The sequence below is a fragment of the Corvus hawaiiensis genome, chromosome 36 (assembly GCF_020740725.1).
Source record: "Corvus hawaiiensis isolate bCorHaw1 chromosome 36, bCorHaw1.pri.cur, whole genome shotgun sequence".
NCBI lineage: Eukaryota > Metazoa > Chordata > Aves > Passeriformes > Corvidae > Corvus > Corvus hawaiiensis.
The window spans coordinates 549,145-568,653 of record NC_063248.1 but is presented as its reverse complement, the minus strand read 5'-3'; the positions used below and the strand labels follow the sequence as shown (position 1 = coordinate 568,653).

General features: G+C 60.7%; 3 protein-coding genes across 4 annotated transcripts; all 3 read left to right on the top strand.

Moving 5' to 3' along the window:
• The first annotated feature begins 427 nt into the window (after positions 1-427).
• On the top strand, positions 428-6,096 carry FIGLA (folliculogenesis specific bHLH transcription factor). The gene is given in 7 exon segments (XM_048290040.1): positions 428-488; positions 1,246-1,436; positions 1,438-1,500; positions 1,502-1,588; positions 2,793-2,852; positions 2,854-2,949; positions 6,031-6,096. Coding segments are annotated over 7 exon segments (624 nt in total).
• A 183-nt stretch (positions 6,097-6,279) lies between these two features.
• Positions 6,280-16,055, top strand: ADD2 (adducin 2). Its single transcript, XM_048290261.1, has 14 exons — positions 6,280-6,468; positions 7,187-7,325; positions 7,872-8,023; positions 8,901-8,981; positions 9,055-9,204; positions 9,754-9,897; positions 9,979-10,077; positions 10,296-10,475; positions 10,570-10,827; positions 11,638-11,757; positions 11,848-11,937; positions 12,451-12,601; positions 12,683-12,772; positions 13,584-16,055. The coding sequence occupies exons 1-14, from the start codon at positions 6,295-6,297 to the stop codon at positions 13,880-13,882; spliced, it is 2,127 nt and encodes a 708-aa protein (XP_048146218.1). The 5' UTR covers positions 6,280-6,294; the 3' UTR covers positions 13,883-16,055.
• Positions 16,056-16,660: 605 nt separating this feature from the next.
• On the top strand, positions 16,661-19,124 carry SNRNP27 (small nuclear ribonucleoprotein U4/U6.U5 subunit 27). 2 transcript variants are annotated; one of them, XM_048290317.1, is made up of 6 exons: positions 16,661-16,835; positions 17,517-17,637; positions 17,827-17,939; positions 18,048-18,127; positions 18,222-18,286; positions 18,820-19,124. In XM_048290317.1, the coding sequence occupies exons 1-6, from the start codon at positions 16,799-16,801 to the stop codon at positions 18,872-18,874; spliced, it is 471 nt and encodes a 156-aa protein (XP_048146274.1). In that variant the 5' UTR covers positions 16,661-16,798; the 3' UTR covers positions 18,875-19,124. The 2 variants fall into 2 exon arrangements, with proteins under 2 accessions (XP_048146274.1, XP_048146275.1); XM_048290318.1 differs by having other exon boundaries at positions 16,663-16,835; positions 17,830-17,939.
• The last annotated feature ends 385 nt before the right edge of the window (positions 19,125-19,509 follow it).

The window sequence follows — 19,509 nt, the reverse complement described above, 5'->3', positions numbered from 1 at the left end:
TCCACCCCCCACCCCACATTTTTCCCCTCAATATTTAATCCCCCTCTGTTCAACTTGGAGCATTTCCCAGCTCTTTCCAACACAGAGAAGGAACAAACCCCAGCTGGGGGGTCCAACATGTGGTGAGCACAGGTGAGCAGCTGGGCACAGGCCCATTTTTGGCGTGACTTTACACCTCCCTGCCCTCAGATTAATTTGTCAGATACCAGAATTATGCCCAGATCGGGGCAGGAATAATGGGATTATCCAGAGCCTGCTGTGGGATAGGGAAGCTCATTACAGAGCATTAAAGAGAAGAAAATTGGGTTTTTCTAAGTTCTTAGAAAAACCTCAATTAACTTCCAGGTGCCTCTGAGGCTCATTTTAGGGTCATTTAGGGGTTTCTTTACAATTTGCTCTGCACTCTCACTCTCCTTATGGATGCAGAATGAACTTCCAGGATCCCGGAGAAGCGGGGGATGGTCTCCAGCCCTTGAAGGTGATTCCAGGTTTGGGGCAACTGAGGCAGCCCCAACCCTGCACGTCACCACAGAGCACCCACTCCCTCCTGGAGCCCCCAAAACCCCCAGGAAAACCAGGATAAGCCCCCTTGGAGGGCGTTTCCCCCATGAAAACACCACAGAGGAGGGGAAATCCATCCCGGTGGTGAGACTGGGATGAGGCTTCCCCCATGGTGGATAACCCAAAGTGACCTTTTGGAGGAAAAAGGGAGGTTTTAACCATTTTTTCCCAGCCTCCCTGAGTTTTGCAGCATGTCAGGGACTAACACTGCCACCTACCGAGCCAGGCCTCGTGGTATCAAACCTCGTATTTCTGTTTTCCCCCACCCAAAAGTGCTTCCCACGTCTTTAGGAACACACCAGGCCTCTCAAACCAACCCATTTCTCTCTGGAGTGAATCCAGGTGCCCATCCCATGCCCATGCCCATGCCCGCAAATGTCCCTCAGCGTGGTTTTGGGGGGCGTTTTTTGGGCTCAGCTCTTTGTGGATACCAGGCTGGGATGGTGGGTGAGGAAACTGAGGCAGAGCCAGCGCTTGTCAGGCTCAGACGAGTCCCACCTGTGCCTCGTTTGGTCTTGGATATTTAAGGCCCTTTCCATCAGTTCCCCCCCCCCCCCCCCCCCCCTCTTTTGAGTGTCAGCTCACTGGGTGCAGCTTCGTTCCTTTTGTGGGATGGGGGGGAGCCCAGCAGAGCTGGGGGGTGGCCAGAGGTCCTGGAGCCCTCAGGGGTCCTGGAGCCCTCAGGGGTCTCAGAGCCCCCGGGAGCCCTGGAGCCCTCAGGGGTCTCAGAGCCCCCAGGAGCCCTGGAGCTCTCAGAGGTCTCGGAGCCCCGGGAGCCCTGGAGCTCTCAGGAGGTCTCGGAGCCCCCGGGGATCCCACAGCCCTCAGAGGTCCCGGGGGTCCTGCAGCCCACGCCGCCCCCCGAGGTGCTGGAGGGGCCTCCTGAGGCAGCGCTTCGGGCCCCTGCCCTGCCCGGCCACCATCGCCCGCCTGCGGCGCGGGCCCCGACGGGGCCTACGAGCCCACCGGGGCCCCGGCGGAGGTGCTGGAGCGGCGGCAGGCGGCCAACGCCAAGGAGAGGGAGAGGGTGAGTGACCCCAAAAGCTGCTGACCCCCGCCCCAAATCCCACCCCGGGGGGCTGTGTCACATCGTGGTGGCACCCAGGGCGGCTCTAGGTGGGGACGCCAGCAGTGCCAGCACAGGGGGGGTGTGGGGGGACTTCGCATTTGGGGGGTGGGTTTCATCCTGGAGGGCCTCAGTTAAATTTTAGGAGTGCTTGGTTTAATCCTGTGTTGGTCGGTTTAATCTTGGGGGGCTCTGGTTAAATTTTAGGAGGGGTGAGTTTAATTGTGAGGAGCCAAATTTGACCCTGAAGGAGTGGCTCTAATCCTGGAAGGGCCCTGTTTTAATCGTGGAGGGCCCACTTAAATTTCAGGAGAGCCTGTTTTAATCCTGGGGAGCTCTGGTTAAATTTTAGGGGGGGCTGAGTTTAATTCCAAGGAGCCCAGTTTGATCCCGGGGAAGAGGGAGTTGGTTTAATGGAATGAAGTCTGGTTTAATCCTGGAGAAACCCCAGGTTAACCCTGAGGGACACGGTTTAATTATGGGGTCCAAATTTAATCCTGGAGAGGTTGGTTTAATCCCAAGTACCCAAGTTTAATTCTAGGGTGCTCCAATTTAATCCTGGTAAACCCAGTTAGATCTAGGAGGAGCCAGTTTCATTCTAGAAGGGGCAGAGTTTAAATTCTGAGGTCTCAGTTTAATTCTAGGAGAGTCATGCTTAGTCCTGGTGAGTCCAGTTTAACTCTAGGAGAGCCTAGATTAATCATGGAAGGGGGCCAGTTTAATTTTGGGGTCTCAGTTTTAATCCTGGGATGGGGGCCTAGTTTAATCTTGGGGAGCCCAGTTTTATTCTGGAAGGGTCACAGTTTAATTCTAGGTTGAATTCTGGTCAGCCCTGTTTAAACCTGTGAAGGCCCGAATTTAATCCTGGAGACCCCAGCCTGATTCTGTGAGGGACCTACTTTAACTCCCAGGGGTAGTTGAATCGGGGGGGGTCAGTTTAATTCGGGGGTGGGGGGTACCCCCAATTTTGATTCTGGGGAGGTCTGGTTTATTCCTGGTGAGCCCAGTTGAATCCTGGGGGTGGGCCCAGTTTGACTTTAAGAGATCCCAGTTTGATCTGAGGGGGTCCCCTCTCTGTGTCCCTTTGGGGGTCTCTAACTGCGGTCCCTTTGGGGGCCCCCCTCGGTCTCTGCCCGGCTCCCCGGGGGGTCCCGGTGTCCCGCAGATCCGGAATCTCAACACGGGGTTCTCCCGGCTCCGGGCGCTGGTGCCGCTGGTGCCGCGGGGACCGCCGGCCCAGCAAGGCCGACACGCTGCGGGCGGCCGCCCAGTACATCCGCCTGCTGCGGGCGGGTGCTGCGGGGACGCGGGGGGCTGCCAGGGTGGGTACCCCAAAGCCGGCCCCCCAGAATGAGGGATTTGGGGCGGCTGATGGAGGCTTCGTTGCTGGTTTTCACCTTGGAATTAATAATTCAATTTGGTTTTAATTATTAAGTTTTTGTGGGGCACCCCAGAACGGAGGCCTGGTCTCCAGCCCCCCCCCCCCCCCCCCTTTATAATATGGAATTTGGGGGGGGGCTGATAGGGGGGAGTGCCGGGTTGGGGATGGGGGTATATGGAGCGGGGACAGATTTCGTCTAATTTCTTCTAATTTTTCAGTTTGGAATTCAGTTTTAAGATTAACAATAAATGTAATTATTTGGGGGCGACATCCCAGAACTGACCTCCAGCATCTGGGGACCCCAAAACCGACCCTCCACTTCCAAACTCCCCTATAATGTTGGGGTTTGGGGAGGCTCATGGGATTTTTTTCTTGATACTTTTCAGCTTGGAATTAATTTAATAATAAAAATTAAATGGAATTATTATTTGAGGAGGGGGCCTTAAAACTGACCCCCACCTCTGGGGACCCAATCTTCCTGACACCCCCCTCCCCCCCCCCCCATAATGTGGGCTTTGCGGGATTTTATTCTTGTTTTTCAGGTTGGAATTAATTTAAAAATTCAAAATAAATTGAATTGTTATTGAGGGTAAGCCCCAAAACTGACCCAGAACCCCCCTATAATGTGGGGGGCTTGGGGGCCTGGTGGAGATTTTCCTGCTTGAGGTTTTTGAGGTTGGAATTAATTTAATAATTAAATTGAATTATTGGGGGGGGGGAGGGTGGATGTTATTATCGGGGGGGCCACCCCCCAATTTTAATATATTTTTAAATTCCCCTTTTCCCAGGAACTCAAGACTGAGCAGGAGCTGGGGGACACTGGCGGGGTGTCCCTGGGGGGGCCTGGCAGTGCCCCCCCCATGCCCGTGGGGACCCCCCCTCCTGCCCCCCCAGCCTGGGGTACTGCCAGAGGGGGGGGGGGGACGGTGAGTGGGGGGCACACGGAGGGGGCAGAGCACCTTGGGGGGGGGCACCCTGGGAATTTGGGGGGAGCACCTGGGTGAGGGTGGATCAGCTCGGGAGAGGCACCTGGTGGGGGGACAGAGCACCTTGGGGGACTCCCTGGGGGTTTGGGGGTGTCACTTGGGTGGGGGATAGAGCAGCCTGGGGGGGGGCACCAAAGGGGGGACACCCATGGGCTTAGGGTTTGGGGGAGCATCTGGGTAATACTGACATAAACAAGGGGGGCCTTCAAATCACCTTTTCCCCCCAAAATATTCCAAAGGTGAGAAAAGTCTTAATTTTTCTCTTTTCTTTAAGGTTTTTCCTGTCATCCCTAAAAATCCGGGGGGGCCCGCGGGGGTCCCCCCCGAAGGCCAAGTTCAAGGCTTCAGCCCCCATTTTCGGGGTCACGCTCCTGTCCTGGAGTCCTGCACCCCATAAAACCCGCACCCCAGAATTGGGGGGGGCAGGGGGGGTCTGTCACCCCTAAAACGCGGGGGTTGGGGGGGGGCAGAGCTGTAATTAATTGCTTTATGAAATTGTAATTAGTAATTAGCTGCTCCTCCCCCCCCCCCAGGTAAGGGCTTATTAATGGTTATTAATATAAACCAAATCAACTGCATGATAAGAAGGGATTGTCGGAGCATCAGCGCTGGGTTTGGGGGTCCCCCCTTGTTTATTTGCAAGGGATTGAGTTCCCGGGGGGGTGCGGGGGGGGAGGGCGGGGCGGGGGGAGGTGCGGGGACACGCGTGGTGTGTCGGGGGGGGGGCGGCCCTTTGTCAGGATGCTCTGAGGAGGAGGAGGAGGAGGAGGAAGGTGGGTGATGGCAGCAGCCCCCGGCCGCAGCATCCCTCGGGGGAGGGGGGATTTGGGGAGGGTGGGGGGAGGCTGGATGACCCCCCCTTTTCCGCACCCCACCCCCAGCTGCCTGCATGCAGGTGTGGGGGGGCTGCATCCCACCCGTCCCCCCTTTCCCAGGCCTTCATCCCTCGGTGGTACCCGACCCCACCCCTCCCCCCATCCCCACCCCTGAGGGGGGGAGATGCTGCGGCCCCCCCGGATCCATCCCGGTTTTCATCCCGATTTTCCCTCTCCCCCCCCCCGCCCTGCGGCTGCCGCAGCGGCGCTGGGCGCGGCGAAGGCGGAGGCGGGGGGGGGGATGCTGGGAGGGGGAAGCGTTGGGGGGTCCTAGTCCAGCCCCCCGAGACCCCCCCCGCCTTCTCCCGGGGCTGCTCGGGCCCTGCTGCCTGGGGTCACCGGGGCCCCCCTGGATTTATCCCGGCCATGGCCCCCCCTTCCCGCTGAGCCAGGTGCGCTCCGAGCACCAAAATTTGTGGGGAGTCCCCTTCTGCCCTGAGCGATGGGGGGACTGGGGGGTCGCCCCCCGGGATTTGGGGGACCAGCCCCACCCTGTGTTTTGGGGTGCCCTGGGTTGGGGGGCCCTTGGCAGCAGCATCCCCGAGGCGCTCGGTGACGGTGACCGGGAGGGGATGGGAGGGTCCTTTTGGGGTCCGCGGGCAGGGAGGGAGGCTGGGAACCCCCCCAGGTGCGGCGGCAGCACGGCGCCGACCCCCGATAGTGGGTGACCCCAATTCGGGACTGGGCTCGGGGAGGAGAGCCCATGGGTGTGCTGAGCTGTGCCCGTTCCCAGCCGCGGCTCCCGTGGGTGACCCGAGCTGTGCCCCACGGCAGCTCCCATCCGTGCACCGAGTGGCCCCCGTTCTCAGCAGCCTCTCCCATTGGTGCGCGGAGCTGTGCCCGTTCTCAGCCGCTGCTCCCATCGGTGTGCCCAGCTGTCCGTCCGCAGCTCCCACTGATGCGCTGAGCTGTGCCCGTTCTTGGCTGCCACTCCCATCAGTGTGCCGAGCTGCCCGTTCTCAGCTCCCATCAGTGTGCTGAGCTGTGCCTATTCTTGGCCCCTGCTCCCACCTATGCACTGAGTTGTGCCTGTTCTCAGCTCCTGCTCCTGTCGGTGCGCTGAGCTGTGCCCGTGCTTGGTGGCTGCTTCCATCGGTGCGCTGAGCTGCGTCTGTTCTCGGCTGCGGCACCCGTTTGTGTGCTGAGTTGTGCCGTTCTCAGCCGACGGTCCCATCGGTGCGCTGCGCTGTGCCCGTTCTCAGCTGTGGCGTCCTCACAGGGGTGTAACCCAGCCTGGGCAGTGCCACCAGCCGGGGACTCCCCCCATGCCGAGTGTCCCCAGCCTGTCCCCTCGTCCCCGCAAGGCGCCGGGCAGGGCGGGGGCCCCGCGGGCCTTATCAGCCGGGCACAGCCGCGCGGTGTTTTCGGTGCTTTCTCCCAATCTGTATTCCGGGGGTGACGCCGCGTGTCCCCGCGTCCCGCAGGATGAGCACGGCCGCCAGCCCCGAGCCCCTGCCCGAGCCCCCCGCCCCCGGGCCCCGCTGCCCCCCCCAGGAGGACCCCGAGTTCCTGCGGGCGCGGAGCGGGACCGGGGACCTGCGCCAGGACTTCAACCTCATGGAGCAGAAGAAGCGGGTGACAATGATCCTGCAGAGCCCGGTGAGCCCCCGGCCCCACGCTGGCCCCCCAGTCCCCAACCCCCTCCCGCCTGTCTCCAGCCCCGTCCCACCTGTCCCCAAACCCTGTCCTTCGTGTCCCCAACCTCTTCCTTTGCGTCCCCAATCCCGTCCCTCCTGTCCCCAACCCCAGCCCTCTTGTCCCTGGCGCCATCCTTTGTTGTCTCCGCCCCATCCCTCGTGTCCCCAAGCTAATAGTTGTCACCACATGGTGGTGCATCTCCCCACCTGGCAATGTCACTGCCACGGTGAGCTGTGCCAGCAAACCAGTGGGGTCGCTGACACCACCAAGACGGTAATGCCACCAATCTGGTGGTGCCACTATTGCCACTCTGTCACCAAGCTGGAAATGTTACTACTGCCAAGCTGGTGATGCTGTCACCACCACCATCACTGTGCCACCAAGCCAGTGGTGATACTGCCACCAGGCTGGTGATGCTGGCACCACCACTGAGCCACCAAACTGCCAGTACCACTGGTACCAAGCCAGCAGTGCCACCACCACCATGTCACCGAGCTGGCAGTGCCACTATTGCCATGCCACCAAGGCGATGCTGTCCCTGACACCAAACTGCCAGTGCCACCATCACCGTGCCACCAAGCCAGCAGTGCCACTTCCACTGAGCCAGTGATGCTGCCCCCGCCCCAATGTCCCCAACGGTCCCATCCACCCCGTTGTCACCTTGTCCCCGGTGCCGCAGTCCTTCCGGGAGGAGCTGGAGAGCCTGATCCAAGAGCAGATGAAGAAGGGGAACAACTCATCCCACGTGTGGGCACTGCGGCAGATCGCTGACTTCATGGCCACCACGTCCCCCGCCGCCCTGCCCACCTCCCCCATGGGTATGCGGGGCTGGGGACGGGGCGGTTTGGGGACACGCACAAGGGGTTTAATTGGGGGGGGGGGGGGGTGGGAAAAGTCTCAAAACATTGGGGGCCACCAAACCTTTGGGGTCACAAAAACCACTGCGACCTTCAGGGGCATCAAACGCTTTGGGACCACCAAACCTTTGGGACCTTGAAGACCCCAAAAACCTTTGGGGTTATCAAGCCTTTGAGACCTTTGGGGCCCGCCAAACTGTGGGGCCCCTAAACTTTTGAGATCCTGGGGACTCGTAAACCTTTGAAATCATCAACTCCTTGGGATCTTGGGGTGCCACCAAACCCTTTGAAGACCACCAAATCTTGGGGACCACCAAACCTTTGAGGCCTTGGGGACCTCCCAAAACTTTTGGGGCCTTGAGGACCTTGAGGTCCAGCAAACCCTTGGATCCACCAAACCTTGACAGCCACCAAACCCATTCCCTCAGCCCTCTGCTTCCCTGTCCCTGGTGAACCCCCCGTGGTTTGGGGGGGTCCCACTGCTAATGGGGGGTCCCCGATCCCCAGGGCTGGCGTCGGTCACCCCCATCAATGACCTGCATGGGACGGAGGGGCCGGCACTGGCCAAGGGCGAGCGGCTGATGCGCTGCAAGGTGGGCAGCATCCACCGGCTGCTGGACCTGTACGGCTGGGCACAGCTGGGACATGCTGCCGTCACTGTGAGCACCCCAACACCAGGATGGGGGGCTGGGGTTGTCTTGGGGGGATTTGGGGTTGTTTTGGGGGAATTTGGGGGTTAATGGGGCTTTTGGTACCTGCTGGACCTGTATAGGCTGGGCACAACTGGGACACGCTGCTGTCACTGTGAGCACCCTAAAACCCCACAGGAGATCTGGGGGCTTGGGGGAGTTGGAGGAGGTTTGGGGTTGGTTGAGGTGGATGTTGGGGGAATTGCGGTTATTTTGGTGGGATTTGGTGGTTTTGGGGGGCTTGGAGTTTGCTGGACCTTTTCAACTGGGCAGTTAGAGCACACCACCAACACCATCAGCACCCCAAAACCTGTACGGGGGGACAGGAGGGTTGGGGGTGTTTTGGGTTTGGGGAGGAGTTTGTTAAGGAGAATGTGTTGTGTATTGAGGTGTGGGATTTTGGGGGGATTTTGGATTGAGGGTGGCTGTTTTGTGGTTTTTTGGGGGCGAGTTGGGTGTCTGGGGGGGTTTTGGATGGTTGAGGTTTGGGGAGTTTTAGGAGTTGGCGTTCTTTAGCGGGGTTTTGGGGGGTTTGGTGAATCTTACAAGGTTGGGAGCTGTTGGGTTCCTAGAGGGATGTTGGTGATTTTAGGGGCTCTTGAGGGGTTTTGGATATTTGAGGTGGGTTGGGATTTTGAGGGTTTGTGGGTTGTTATTTTGGGTCAAAGTCTGTGGGGGTTGGAGGTTTTGGGGTTGTTGGGTTCCTTCGGGGTATTGGTTGGAAGGGGAGTTTCAGAGATTTTTTTAACGGTTTGGGGGCGATCAGAGAGGTGTCGGGGTTCAGAGGTGGTGTTTATTTGGGGAGATTTTTGGGGTGTTTCTCACCGCACTCCGTCCCCCATGGCAGCTGCGGGTCAGCAAGGAGCAGGAGCACTTCTTGGTGGCCCCACAGGGGCTGGCATGCAGCGAGGTGACAGCAGCCAGCCTGGTGAGCCTCCCCTTCCCTCCACGGGGCTGCCTGGGGGGGAGCAGCCCCCCCTGAGCCCGCTGTGCCCCCCAAGGTGAAGGTGAACGTGCTGGGGGCCGTGGTGGAGCAGGGCAGCACCGGCTTCGCGCCCGACGCCCGCAGCTTCAGCCTGCACGCCGCCATCTACGCCGCGCGCCCCGACATCCGCTGCATCGTGCGCCTGCACACCCCCGCTGCTGCTGCTGTACGGGCTGCAGACGGGGGAACGGGGCTTGGGGGCCTTTGGGGAAGCTGGGTTCAGGGGGGATTTGGGAGGTTGGGTGTTTTGGAGGGGTAGGGGGATTGGGGGTTTGGGGAGGTTGGGTTTTTTGGGGGGACAAGGGGATCTTGGAGATTTGGAGGGGCTGTGAAGGACTTGGGTGCCTTGGGAGTTTGAAAGGGTTTGGGGGATTTGGAGGCATTGGGAGCTTTTGGGGGCACATGAAGGGTTGGGGTGATTGGGTGATGGAGGTTTTCTGGGGGTTGGGGTTCTTTGTGGGCAGTTCATTTTTGGAAGGATTTTGGAGTTTGGGAGGTGGGGAGTTTGGGGAAATTTAGGAAGTTGGTTATGGAGGGATTTGGTGGGGTTGGAGATTTTTGGGGAGGTTTTTTTGGGGGGTTATGGGATTTTTGGAGAGGAGTTTTGGAAGGGTTGGGGGTTTTTTGTGGGGGTGGGCTTTTTATGGGGTGTTGGTGTTTCTTGGGGGTATTTGGGGTTCCTTGGCCCCCCTGCCCTGTTCCCCCCCGTGCCCAGGTGTCGGCCATGCGCTGCGGGCTCCTGCCCATCTCCCGCGCTGCTCTTCTCCTGGGGGACGTCGCCTACTTCGACTTCCGCGGGGAGGTGGAGGATGAAGCTGATCGTGTGGAGCTCCAGAAGTGCCTTGGGCCCACCTGCAAGGTGAGGGGACACCCCGGGGGACGCGGGGGTCACCCCCCCATCCCCTGCCCGCCCCGCTGACGTCCTGCGCGGGTGCTGCAGATCCTGGTGCTGCGGAACCACGGGGTGCTGGCGCTGGGGGACACAGCTGAGGAGGCTTTTTACAGCATCTTCCACCTGCAGGCCGCCTGCGAGGTCCAGGTGAGCGCGGACCGTGGGGTGAGCTGCGTGTGGGCCCAGCAGCCTGTGCCAGGAGCATGCCCTGAGCTGTGCCAGCTCTCAGCCCCTCACTTCCATCACCGCTGAGCTGTGCCAGGTCTCACCCCTGTTACTCCCCCGGGTGCCAGCGCCGGGCACAAGGGTGGCTGTGGGGCTCGTCCCCAGTGTCCCCAGCTCAGCGGTGCCCGGTGCCCACGCAGGTGTCAGCGCTGGCGAGCGCGGGTGGCGCGGAGAACCTGATCGTGCTGGAGCGGGCCCAGCAGCGCGTGCCCCACGGCCTGGGCGCCGTGCGCCGCGCCGGCACCACCTTCGGGCCCCTGCACAAGAGCCGCCTGGGCGAGCATGAGTTCGAGGCCCTCATGAGGATGTTGGACAACCTGGTGAGCGCCAAAACCCATCCAATCCCCCTCAAACTGCGCTCCAACCCCTCGGTTTATCTCCGTGTTCCTGACTCCCCGCTCTGCGCTTTTCCAGGGATACCGCACGGGCTACACGTACCGCTACCCCTTCGTGCAAGAGAAGAGCAAGCCCAAGAGCGATGTGCTGATCCCCGCCACCGTGACAGCCTTCGTGTTCGAGGAGGAGCCCGCCGGGACCCCCGCCCTGCGCCAGCACGCCCAGAAGCAGCAGAAGGAGAAGACAAGGTGGCTCAACACCCCCAACACCTACACCAGGGTCAACCTAGCTGAGGAGCCGCAGGGCAGCGCCGGTGGCCAGAGGACAAAGACCACGGTGAGGGGCAGATGGGCAGACAGGGGCTTGGGGATCAACAGCCAGAGAGGTGGAGTGTGTCCTGGTTATTGATCCCGCTAAAATCTGGGGTGTAGGAAGTCCTAGGGATCCGCCTTCATCCCGTAATAATGATTGTTTTGAAATCCCACCTCCCCATTCCAGTGGGGCCGAGTGCCATCAGCTTTATTGGGGTCTTCCCTCTGTGCAAGATGCATTTATTTGGGTCTCCTCTCATTTACTGGGGTCTCCTCTCATTTATTGGGGTCTCCCTCTATGCAAGATACATTTATGGGAGTCTCCGTTTTATTATCAGGGTCTCCCCTCTATGTAAGATGCATTTATTGCAGTCTCCCCTCTACGCAAGATGCATTGTTTGGGGTCTCCCCACATTTATCAGGGTCTCCCCGCTACATAAAGTGCCTTTATTGAGGTCTTCCCTTCTACACAAGACATGTTTATAAGGGTCTCCCCTCTATTATTGGGGTGTCTCCCTCGTGCAAGATGCATTTACTGGGGTCTCCCCTCCATGTAAGACCAGTTTATTGAGGTCTCCCCTCTACACAAGATGCTTTTATTGGGGTCCTCCTCTATTATTGGGGTCCTCCCTCTATGTATGATGCATTTACTTGGGTCTTCCTTCTATGCAAGGAGTGTTTATTGCGGTCTCCTTTCTCCATTGGGGTCTCCTTTCTCCATTGGGGTCTCCCTTCACCATTGGGGTCTCCCTGCATTTATGGTGTTTCCCCTCTACTACTGGGGTCTCCTGCTCCCCAAAACACCTTTCCCGGGTTTCCTTCCCCGGCCCCACAGTGGCTGAGAGCAGACGAGGTGGAGAAGGGCAGCAGTGGGACCCCCATTCGCATTGAGAACCCCAACCAGTTTGTGCCGCTCTACACGGACCCGCAGGAGGTGCTGGAGATGCGCAACAAGGTGGGGGCTGGGGGACAGGGGGGCCTCGGGGTGCTGGGGGAGGGTTATCCCTGTCCTTGGAGGGGGATTTATCCCTGTCCTCACCCACAGATCCGGGAGCAAAACCGTCAGGACGTGAAGTCAGCCGGGCCCCAGTCACAGCTGCTGGCCAGTGTCATCGCCGAGACCAGCCGCAGCCCCGTATGGCACCTGTGTGACCCCGTGTCCCCAGCCCTGTGACAGACACCCCGTGTCCCCAGCTTGGTATTCCCAGCCCACGTCACGCCAGTCACAGCTGCTGGCCAGCGTCATCCCTGAGACCAGCCGGAGCCCGTTATGGCACCCGTGTCACCCCATGTCGCCAGCCCATGACACCCCATGTCCCCCGTCACAGCTGCTGACCAGTGTCATTGCTGAGACCAGACACAGTCCTGTCACCCCGTGTCCCCCCCATCTTCCCACTGTATCCCCAGGCCACTATCACCCCATGTCACCTCTCGTCCCAAGCCCCACACCACCCCCCATGCCCAGCCCCAAGTCCCCCTTCCCAGAGCACCCAGCCTTTCCCTGGCTCCCCAGCATTCCACAGGTCCAGGGGCAGTGGCACCACTCCGAGGGCAGAGGGGACACTGCTCAGGGTGGGGGGGCTGACACAGCTCCAGAGGGTGTGGCACCTCTCCGGGGGGGTGACACCACTCTGGGGGTCTGTTTCAGTCCACTGAGAGCCACTTGGGGGATGCAGAGGCCAAGGAGGGCCAGGAAGAGGCTCCCCCCGAGCCAGAGCCCCCCAACCCCTTCAGCCAGCTCACAGACCAGGAGCTGGAGGAATACAAGCAGGAGGTGGAGAGGAAGAAGCGCCTACAGGGTAGGAGAGACAGCCCAAAATCCCCAAACAGCCCTGGGTGGCACTGAGGGGACCTGGGGCCAGCATGTCTCTCTGTGGCAGGTGAGAAGGACGCGGCAGCAGAGGAGAGTGGGGCTCCGCCACCAGAGCCACCCCCTCCAGAGCCCCCAGCGCCTGCAGAGCCTACGGAGGGTGAGTGGGGTGACGAGCACCCCAAAACGAGGGGTGGGGTCCCAGTGAGCAGCGGGAGTGGGGGGACAAGGGCAGCTGTGGCCAAACCGCGTTGAGACGCAGCTCGCTGTCACCTGCCTGTCCCCGGGGGCTCTCTGCTCCAGAGGGGCCAAGCTCCAATGGGGATTCATGGCAGGAGGATGTGAGTGTCTGTCGGTGGCTTTGTGGGGTGCAGGGGCCGCCCCTGTCCCCCATCCCAGTCCTCACGCTCCGGCGGGTGCGATGGGCCCGTTGTTCCGATCCACAGCGGGTGCCGGGGCGCGGCTCGGGGCTGCTGGCTCTGCCATGGTGTCTCGTGGTGTCTGTGTGTCTGTCTGTCTGTCTGTCTCCACAACGTCTCCTTTCTCTTTCCTCCCCGTGTGCCTGTCACCCAAGGAGTTATCCCTGAATCCCTGGCGCCGTAGTAAGTACGGAGAGGCCACCCCGGACGAGGGACACGGGCTCGGGGGGATCTTCGGTCTCCGTGGCCCACTCCAGCCCCACTCAGGGGAAATCCCTTAGGAAATCCCTTGGGGAATCCCTCCTTGTTGTTGCTTCCTGCTTTTCCTGCTGCCTCTTCCCGGCTCTCCATCCCACATCGCTTGTTCCCGCAGGGAGGGGGGAGGCTCGGGGAAGTGGTGCCTGTGGCAGGACAGGATCAAATCCAAGCATTCTCTACCTGTGGAGGCCAAATCCTGCTCCTGCCCAGGTCCCACTGGAGATCTGAGGGGATAAAATCCCCACAACACCAGTGCTGCTGCCCCAATTCCCTGTTCCCTCTCCCCTTCCCAAGGTGATAAGAAGGCCGATGGCAGCCAAGCCCCCCCTGATTCCACTGCCAAGAAGGAGCCACCAGCGGTGGTGAACGGGAAGGATGAAGAGCAAAGCACTGAGGAAAACCTTGGAAAAGGAGGGACAGACCGGACAACCCCCAATGCTGATCAGGATGCCCCCAAGGAGAAGGAGACAGTGACCAGCAACCCTGTGTCCCCCGACGGTTCACCCTCCAAATCACCCTCCAAAAAGAAGAAGAAATTCCGGACCCCATCTTTCCTGAAAAAAGGCAAAAAGAAGGAAAAGATTGAATCTTGAGTCTCCCAAGGCCTCGCGCGTGGCCATCCCGGGGATCCCCGGGATCTCTGAGACCGGGAGCGCCGGGGCGGGGGGCAGCTCCTGCCTCGTGCGTCTGGCCGAGGCGCGGCCCAAAACCCCCGGATTCTGGCTGTTTTCCGGGTCCTCCTGGCACAAGGCACCTCGTCCCCCTTGTCACCCGCCTCTGGAGGTGGCCACCGAGCTTAGAGAGACTGTGGTCCCCGTTTGGGGAAATTCCCGCTGCATCTCCCTCCCCACTTTCCCTCCTGGGCTCCGGCCCCTTCCCACCATGGGCCGAGGGTTGAATTTTCTCCACCAGAGCCCAGATCTGCTTGATTTGAGGAAGAAAAGGGTGTTTTGTGGTTATTTTCTTCACCTTCTGTTTCAAGCTCTGCTGGAATGGCGCTGGCTTCATCCCCAGGGAAAACTGTCCATCGCTTCGCCAGGAGAATGGGATAGAGCTGAAGGCAGGGGATTGCTTTTCCTGAAGGAGAAGCTGAGATTTTTCCTTCCCAGATTGTGATCTTCCTCTCGCTGCGCTAAAGAATCACTTCATCCCCTTCTCCTGGTACCCCCACCCTGTGTCTTCCCCAGCCAAGGAAGAGCAGCAGGATTTCCCACCACTGGAAAAGCCCCCACCTCACTGCACGACCCGCACCTGGGAAAATAGGGGAAAAAAACTCCGGAAATTGTCTGTGTTATTTAAAACTGAGCAAAACTCACTCACTAAGTGCTACTTCGGGATGAACACACGCTGCCAATTCCCGCTGGCCTCCGCTCACAGTGACCCTGTCCACGCCGGATCCCTGCTTTTCCCAGCTCTGGATTCCCAGCACAAGTTCAATCCTTCCTGGCGTTCCCTTCCCTCCCAGCATTACAACCTCCTGGCCGATCCCTTCCCAGGAAGAGCCGCAGCCATGCCGATGTTCCCCACGGCCATTCCAGCGCTGGGATTTGGGGACAAACCAACGGGATCAGCCCCTCACCCTCCCAGTTTCCTGGGGTGCTTGCCCTGAGCCTTTCTGCATCCATGGAGTCCTGTCCAGGAGGTCTGGAATGCCCCAGAACACCCCCCATTTGTGCTTTTCTCACCCCAGCAGGATTTTCCCATGTGCCATCACTGTGGTTTCAAACCTTTTTGCTGCTGTGAGACAGCTCATGGGGGAGAGCAGGAAGCCCACAGAATGGGGGGTGCAGGCAGGGACTGGGGCACAGAAAATAGCAGAGAGACCCCCCAGACAGGGATCTTGCCAGAGCCCCATGGCCAACTTGAGCCTGGATTCTGGGGAGAGCCTTTGTCCCCCTGCCCAGTGTCCCCCCACAGGTCCCCATCCCACTCCTGCAGGATAGGGGGGACCGAGGGGATACACTGAGCCCCTAAGCCCCCTCTGCATCCCCAGCCCTGTCACCGGGGGGGCTGTTCCTCCCTGCCACTGATTTTAAGGCTCTTTGAGGCCATTTTTGTCCCTGGGCCTGTTCCCCCTTCGTGACCCAGGGCAGCAGAGACAGCTGTGTCACCTCCCCGGGGTAGCACCATCACACCTGGGGGGAATTCCTGAATGACAGCACTGCCACACCCCCCAGCCCAACCCGGGGGCTCCCCCGGGGGTTTTGTCACCCCTTTGTCCCTGGGAGTCTGTCCCCAGGGCCTTTGTCACCCCTTTTTCCAAGGGACACTGGCTTAGCGGTGGGATTGATTTTTCCCTCCCATGAAATTCTGGGGACTTTCAGGTAGGAAGGGACGAAGGCTCCAGTGCCACCATCATCACCATGATGAGGGTCCTGGCTGCGCAGCTGGAAGGAGACAGGGCCAAGATCCCATCCCAGGACCACCCTTCGGGAAATTCCCCCACCCTCCCTCCCCTTGATCCAGCAAGGCTCAGGGTGCGGGTCTCTCCAGGGGCAGGCAGGGAGGGGCAAATCCCTGCTGCGGGGCCTCCGCATCTGCACCTCCCCTGGAAAACAGAGGCTGATCGCATGTTGGCAACGGGGAAGGGCAAGTCCAGCTGGACTCAGCATCCGTCCTCCCACCTGGGGCTGCCCAGGAGGGCCCCGGTGGCGGTGGGGGTGTTGAACCCCGCGGAATGCCACCGGGATGTGGCATGTCCCCGCGTGTGACAATCGCGGCCGGGAGCGCGTGGAACGCCGGTGTAAATAAACCCCGTGTTTGGCACCCGGCAGCGCTCGGAGACTGAGGGGCGAGGGGGTGGGATGCGGATATGGAGGTGGTTGTGGGGATGGGATGGGATGGGATGGGAATGGAACGGGTCGGGGATGGAGTGGGGGCTGGGATGGAGGTGGAGAGGGGGGTGGAGCTGGGGAGGGGATGGGATGGGATGCGTCGGGGATGGGTCGGGGATGGAGCTGAGGCTGGCACGGGGGTAGAGGTGGAAATGGGAAGGGGCTGTGGGGCTGAGGGTGAGGATGGGATGGTGTCACGGTTTAGGAATAGCACTCCCCAGTTCAGTGCCCTCACTGAGACGGCCCGGAGCCGCTGGCACTGGAGGTGCCGCACAGGGGGGGAAGGTTCCAGCAGCTCCTCAGAGAAGCCCCTCCTGAGCCCCCCCACTACCAAACCCAGGCACGGCCGCAGACACGTCCGGACTCCAGGCCGGGCCGGCACCGGCCTGCGCCCGCCTGCTCGAACCCGGGGCTCCGAACCGAGGGTGCGGCGGGGAAAGGCCGGGCCGGGCCGGGCAGGACGCAGCGAGCGAGCAGCGGCCAGCGCAGGGTGACGGCCCCGCCTTCCTCCCCTCCCCTTCCTGCCGTCCCCTTCCTGCCGTCCCCTCGCTCTCCGGGCTGGGCGGGCTCGCGGGCCGGGGCTGATGCGGTGCTGATCGGCTCGGCCCCCGCAGGCTCGGCCCCGCTCCGGGCCGTCGGCGCCGGGGGAGCCCCAGGGCGGGGCTGAGGGGGGCCATGGGCCGCAGCCGCTCCCGGTCACCGCCGCGGCGGGGTGAGGGGGCACCGGGGGGGCAAAGGAGCCCCGGGGGAGGTCGGGGGGGACCCGGGGGACGGGGCACGGGGGGAGCCGCGTGGAAGGGCCGGGCCCGGGGCTCCCCCAAACCCGCGGGCGGGGACTGAGGCCCTCAGGGCGGGGGGCGGCGGGGAGGCCCCGGTTCCTCGCTCTGGGGAGAGCAGAGACCCCCTCCGTCCTCATCCTTATCCTCCTCTTCTTCCTCCTCATCCTTCTTCTTTTCCTTCTCTCCTTCTCGCCCTCCTCTTCCTCCTTCTTTTCTTTTTTCTCTTCTTCCTCATCTCCTTTTCTTTCTCTTCTCCCTCTCCCCATCCTCATCTTCTCCTCCTCTCCTCCTTCTCCGGCTCTTCCCACCCCTCTCCACCTTCCTCAGGTTTTTGGGGACCATCACCCTATAGCTGGATCTCCCCCTTCCTGGCTGAGCCCCGTCCGGGTGATTTCTCCCCGAATGATTCCCCCCGCTCCAGGTGGAGCTTTTTCCTGCTGCTCTTTCCACTCCTGGGGATGCCCATAGGGGTCCCTCAGCCCAGAACTGTCCTGGGGGGTCAGGGAGGGCTGGGAGGGGCTGTCCCGGGGTGTCTGCTTGGGACCTGGGATGTTCTGCGGGGATTTCCTTTGGGAAGCGGGCACGGAAGCAGGAGCTGACCCTTCCCCGGGCAGAGCGCCGGCGCTCGCGCTCCACGTCCCGGGACAGGGACAGGCGGCGGCGGGAGCGATCGCGGTCCCGGGACAGGGACAGGAGGAGGAGCCGGTCCCGCTCCCCACACCGGAGACGATCCAGGTGAGGGCAGGGACCACCCAGGTGAGGGCGGGGACTTTCCGGTGAGAGTAGGGATGATCCAGGAGAGAGCAGGGACACCAGCATGGGGTGGGCACAGCTAGGTGAGGGCAGTGTGAGTGACCCGAAGACGATGGGAGCTCCAGGTGGGATTTCCAGGTGGGAATTGCAGCCCCACCTCGTGTGCCCCAGCAGGTCCCCACGCCGGCATCGCTCCAGCTCCTCGTCACCAGCGCGACCCAAGGAGCGCCGGGATGAGGAGAAGAAGGAGCTCAAGGACTCCAAGAAGGAGCGGCAGATCACAGGTGAGGGGGGATTTTTCTCTTGGAACACTCCCAGATGCCCTGTGGGGCCGGGACCAGCCCAGGGACACCCAGATTTTTGGGAATCCCAGCCCGAATTTCTTCCCGCAGAGGAGGATTTGCAGGGCAAGACAGAGGAGGAGATTGAGATGATGAAGATGATGGGGTTTGCCTCCTTCGATACCACCAAGGTGAGCGCAGGCCCGGGGCCACTCCTGGGGGCTCCGCTGTGGCACCTGCCCTGTTTGGGGATAATCCATGGGGTTTTGGGACGTTTCTCCTCAGGGGAAGAAGGTGGACGGCGCCGCCAATGCCTACGCCATCAACGTGTCCCAGAAGAGGAAGTACAGGTGTGTCCCCCCTCCTTTGGGATAGAAAGAGGATTTTGTTTTGTGAGGTAACTGTGGCCTCTGTCTCATGGTGATCCGGCTTCCAGGCCTTGGGAAAACGGGAATTTTGTGAGGTTGAGACACAAAAGTAGAGGTGACAGTTCTCCAGATCCCCCTGGGAATGGGGGAATCAGGATGAGGAGTGAGGAGCATGTTAGGAACAGGTGGGATGTGCCCAGTGAGGCCTGAACAGGATGGGAGCAGCAGGAAGCGACGCTGTTCCCCTGGTTTATTCCCAAAAAACACTCAACTTTGTCAATTCTGTTCCCCTTCTGATGGGAGCCTGGGGGTAGGGCCAGGCAGTGCTGGTGGGATCCTCAACAGCCCAGCCTCCGGAGCAGCTCCTCGCTGGGAGCCTTCCTGCCCATTTCTTGGTCAAATCCATGTGGAACTGGGGTCCCTGTGGCCACTGACTCCCGTTCCCAGCCTCCCTCAGGTATTTTTGTCCCGATTTCCCTGGATCCAGGGCTGACTCTGGCTCCATCCTCATCCAGGCAATACATGAACAGAAAAGGAGGATTCAACAGGCCCCTGGATTTCATCGCCTGACACTGGGACATGACTCCCACCACGGAAGGATTTTGCTTCCCTGCACTCTCCTGGCTGGCTCCGATGCTGGATTCCAGTGGAATTTGGGTTGTTCCCAACAAATCCCACAGCCAGAGCCACCACGAGTTTCCGTTTCCCGGGTTTTTGTTATTATTTTTTTACAAAAAAGGTCGGTTTCTGGCTGGGATTTTGCTGTGTTTTCCCTGCTTTTGGTTTGTTTCCCTGTTAATAAAACCCCAGATCTATTTTTTTCCTTTATTTTTTATCATTCAGAGATAAAGCAGGGCCTCGATTCCCCCTCACACAAATCCTTGGGAATTGATACCATCTTGGTTTGACCCCTGACCGGGGTGGGGGTGTCCCAGCTCTGGGGGGGTGTCTGTTCCTGTCCCAGGGGCCCCTGTCCCTCTTGGGTCCCCGTTCCTGGGGGATCTGTCCCCATTCCTGGGGGATCTGTCCCCATCCCGGGGGGTCTGTCCCCATCCCGGGGGGTCTGTCCCCATCCCGGGGGGGGGAGTCTGTCCCCGTTCCCGAGGGGGTCTGTCCCTGTTCCCGGGGGGTCTATCCCCGTTCTTGGGGTGTCTGTCCCCATCCTGGGGGGAGGGGGGTCTGTCCCCGTTCCCGGGGAGGTTCTG

Coding starts and splice junctions, on each gene's coding strand:
- SNRNP27 (XM_048290317.1), top strand. CDS start 16,799: ATGGGCCGCAGCCGCTCCCGGTCACCGCCGCGGCGGG. Junction 17,638..17,826: donor CCACACCGGAGACGATCCAG/GTGAGGGCAGGG, acceptor CGTGTGCCCCAG/CAGGTCCCCACGCCGGCATC. Junction 18,287..18,819: donor TCCCAGAAGAGGAAGTACAG/GTGTGTCCCCCC, acceptor ATCCTCATCCAG/GCAATACATGAACAGAAAAG.
- ADD2 (XM_048290261.1), top strand. CDS start 6,295: ATGAGCACGGCCGCCAGCCCCGAGCCCCTGCCCGAGCCCCCCGCCCCC. Junction 11,758..11,847: donor TGCTGGAGATGCGCAACAAG/GTGGGGGCTGGG, acceptor CCTCACCCACAG/ATCCGGGAGCAAAACCGTCA. Junction 11,938..12,450: donor CCGAGACCAGCCGCAGCCCC/GTATGGCACCTG, acceptor GGTCTGTTTCAG/TCCACTGAGAGCCACTTGGG.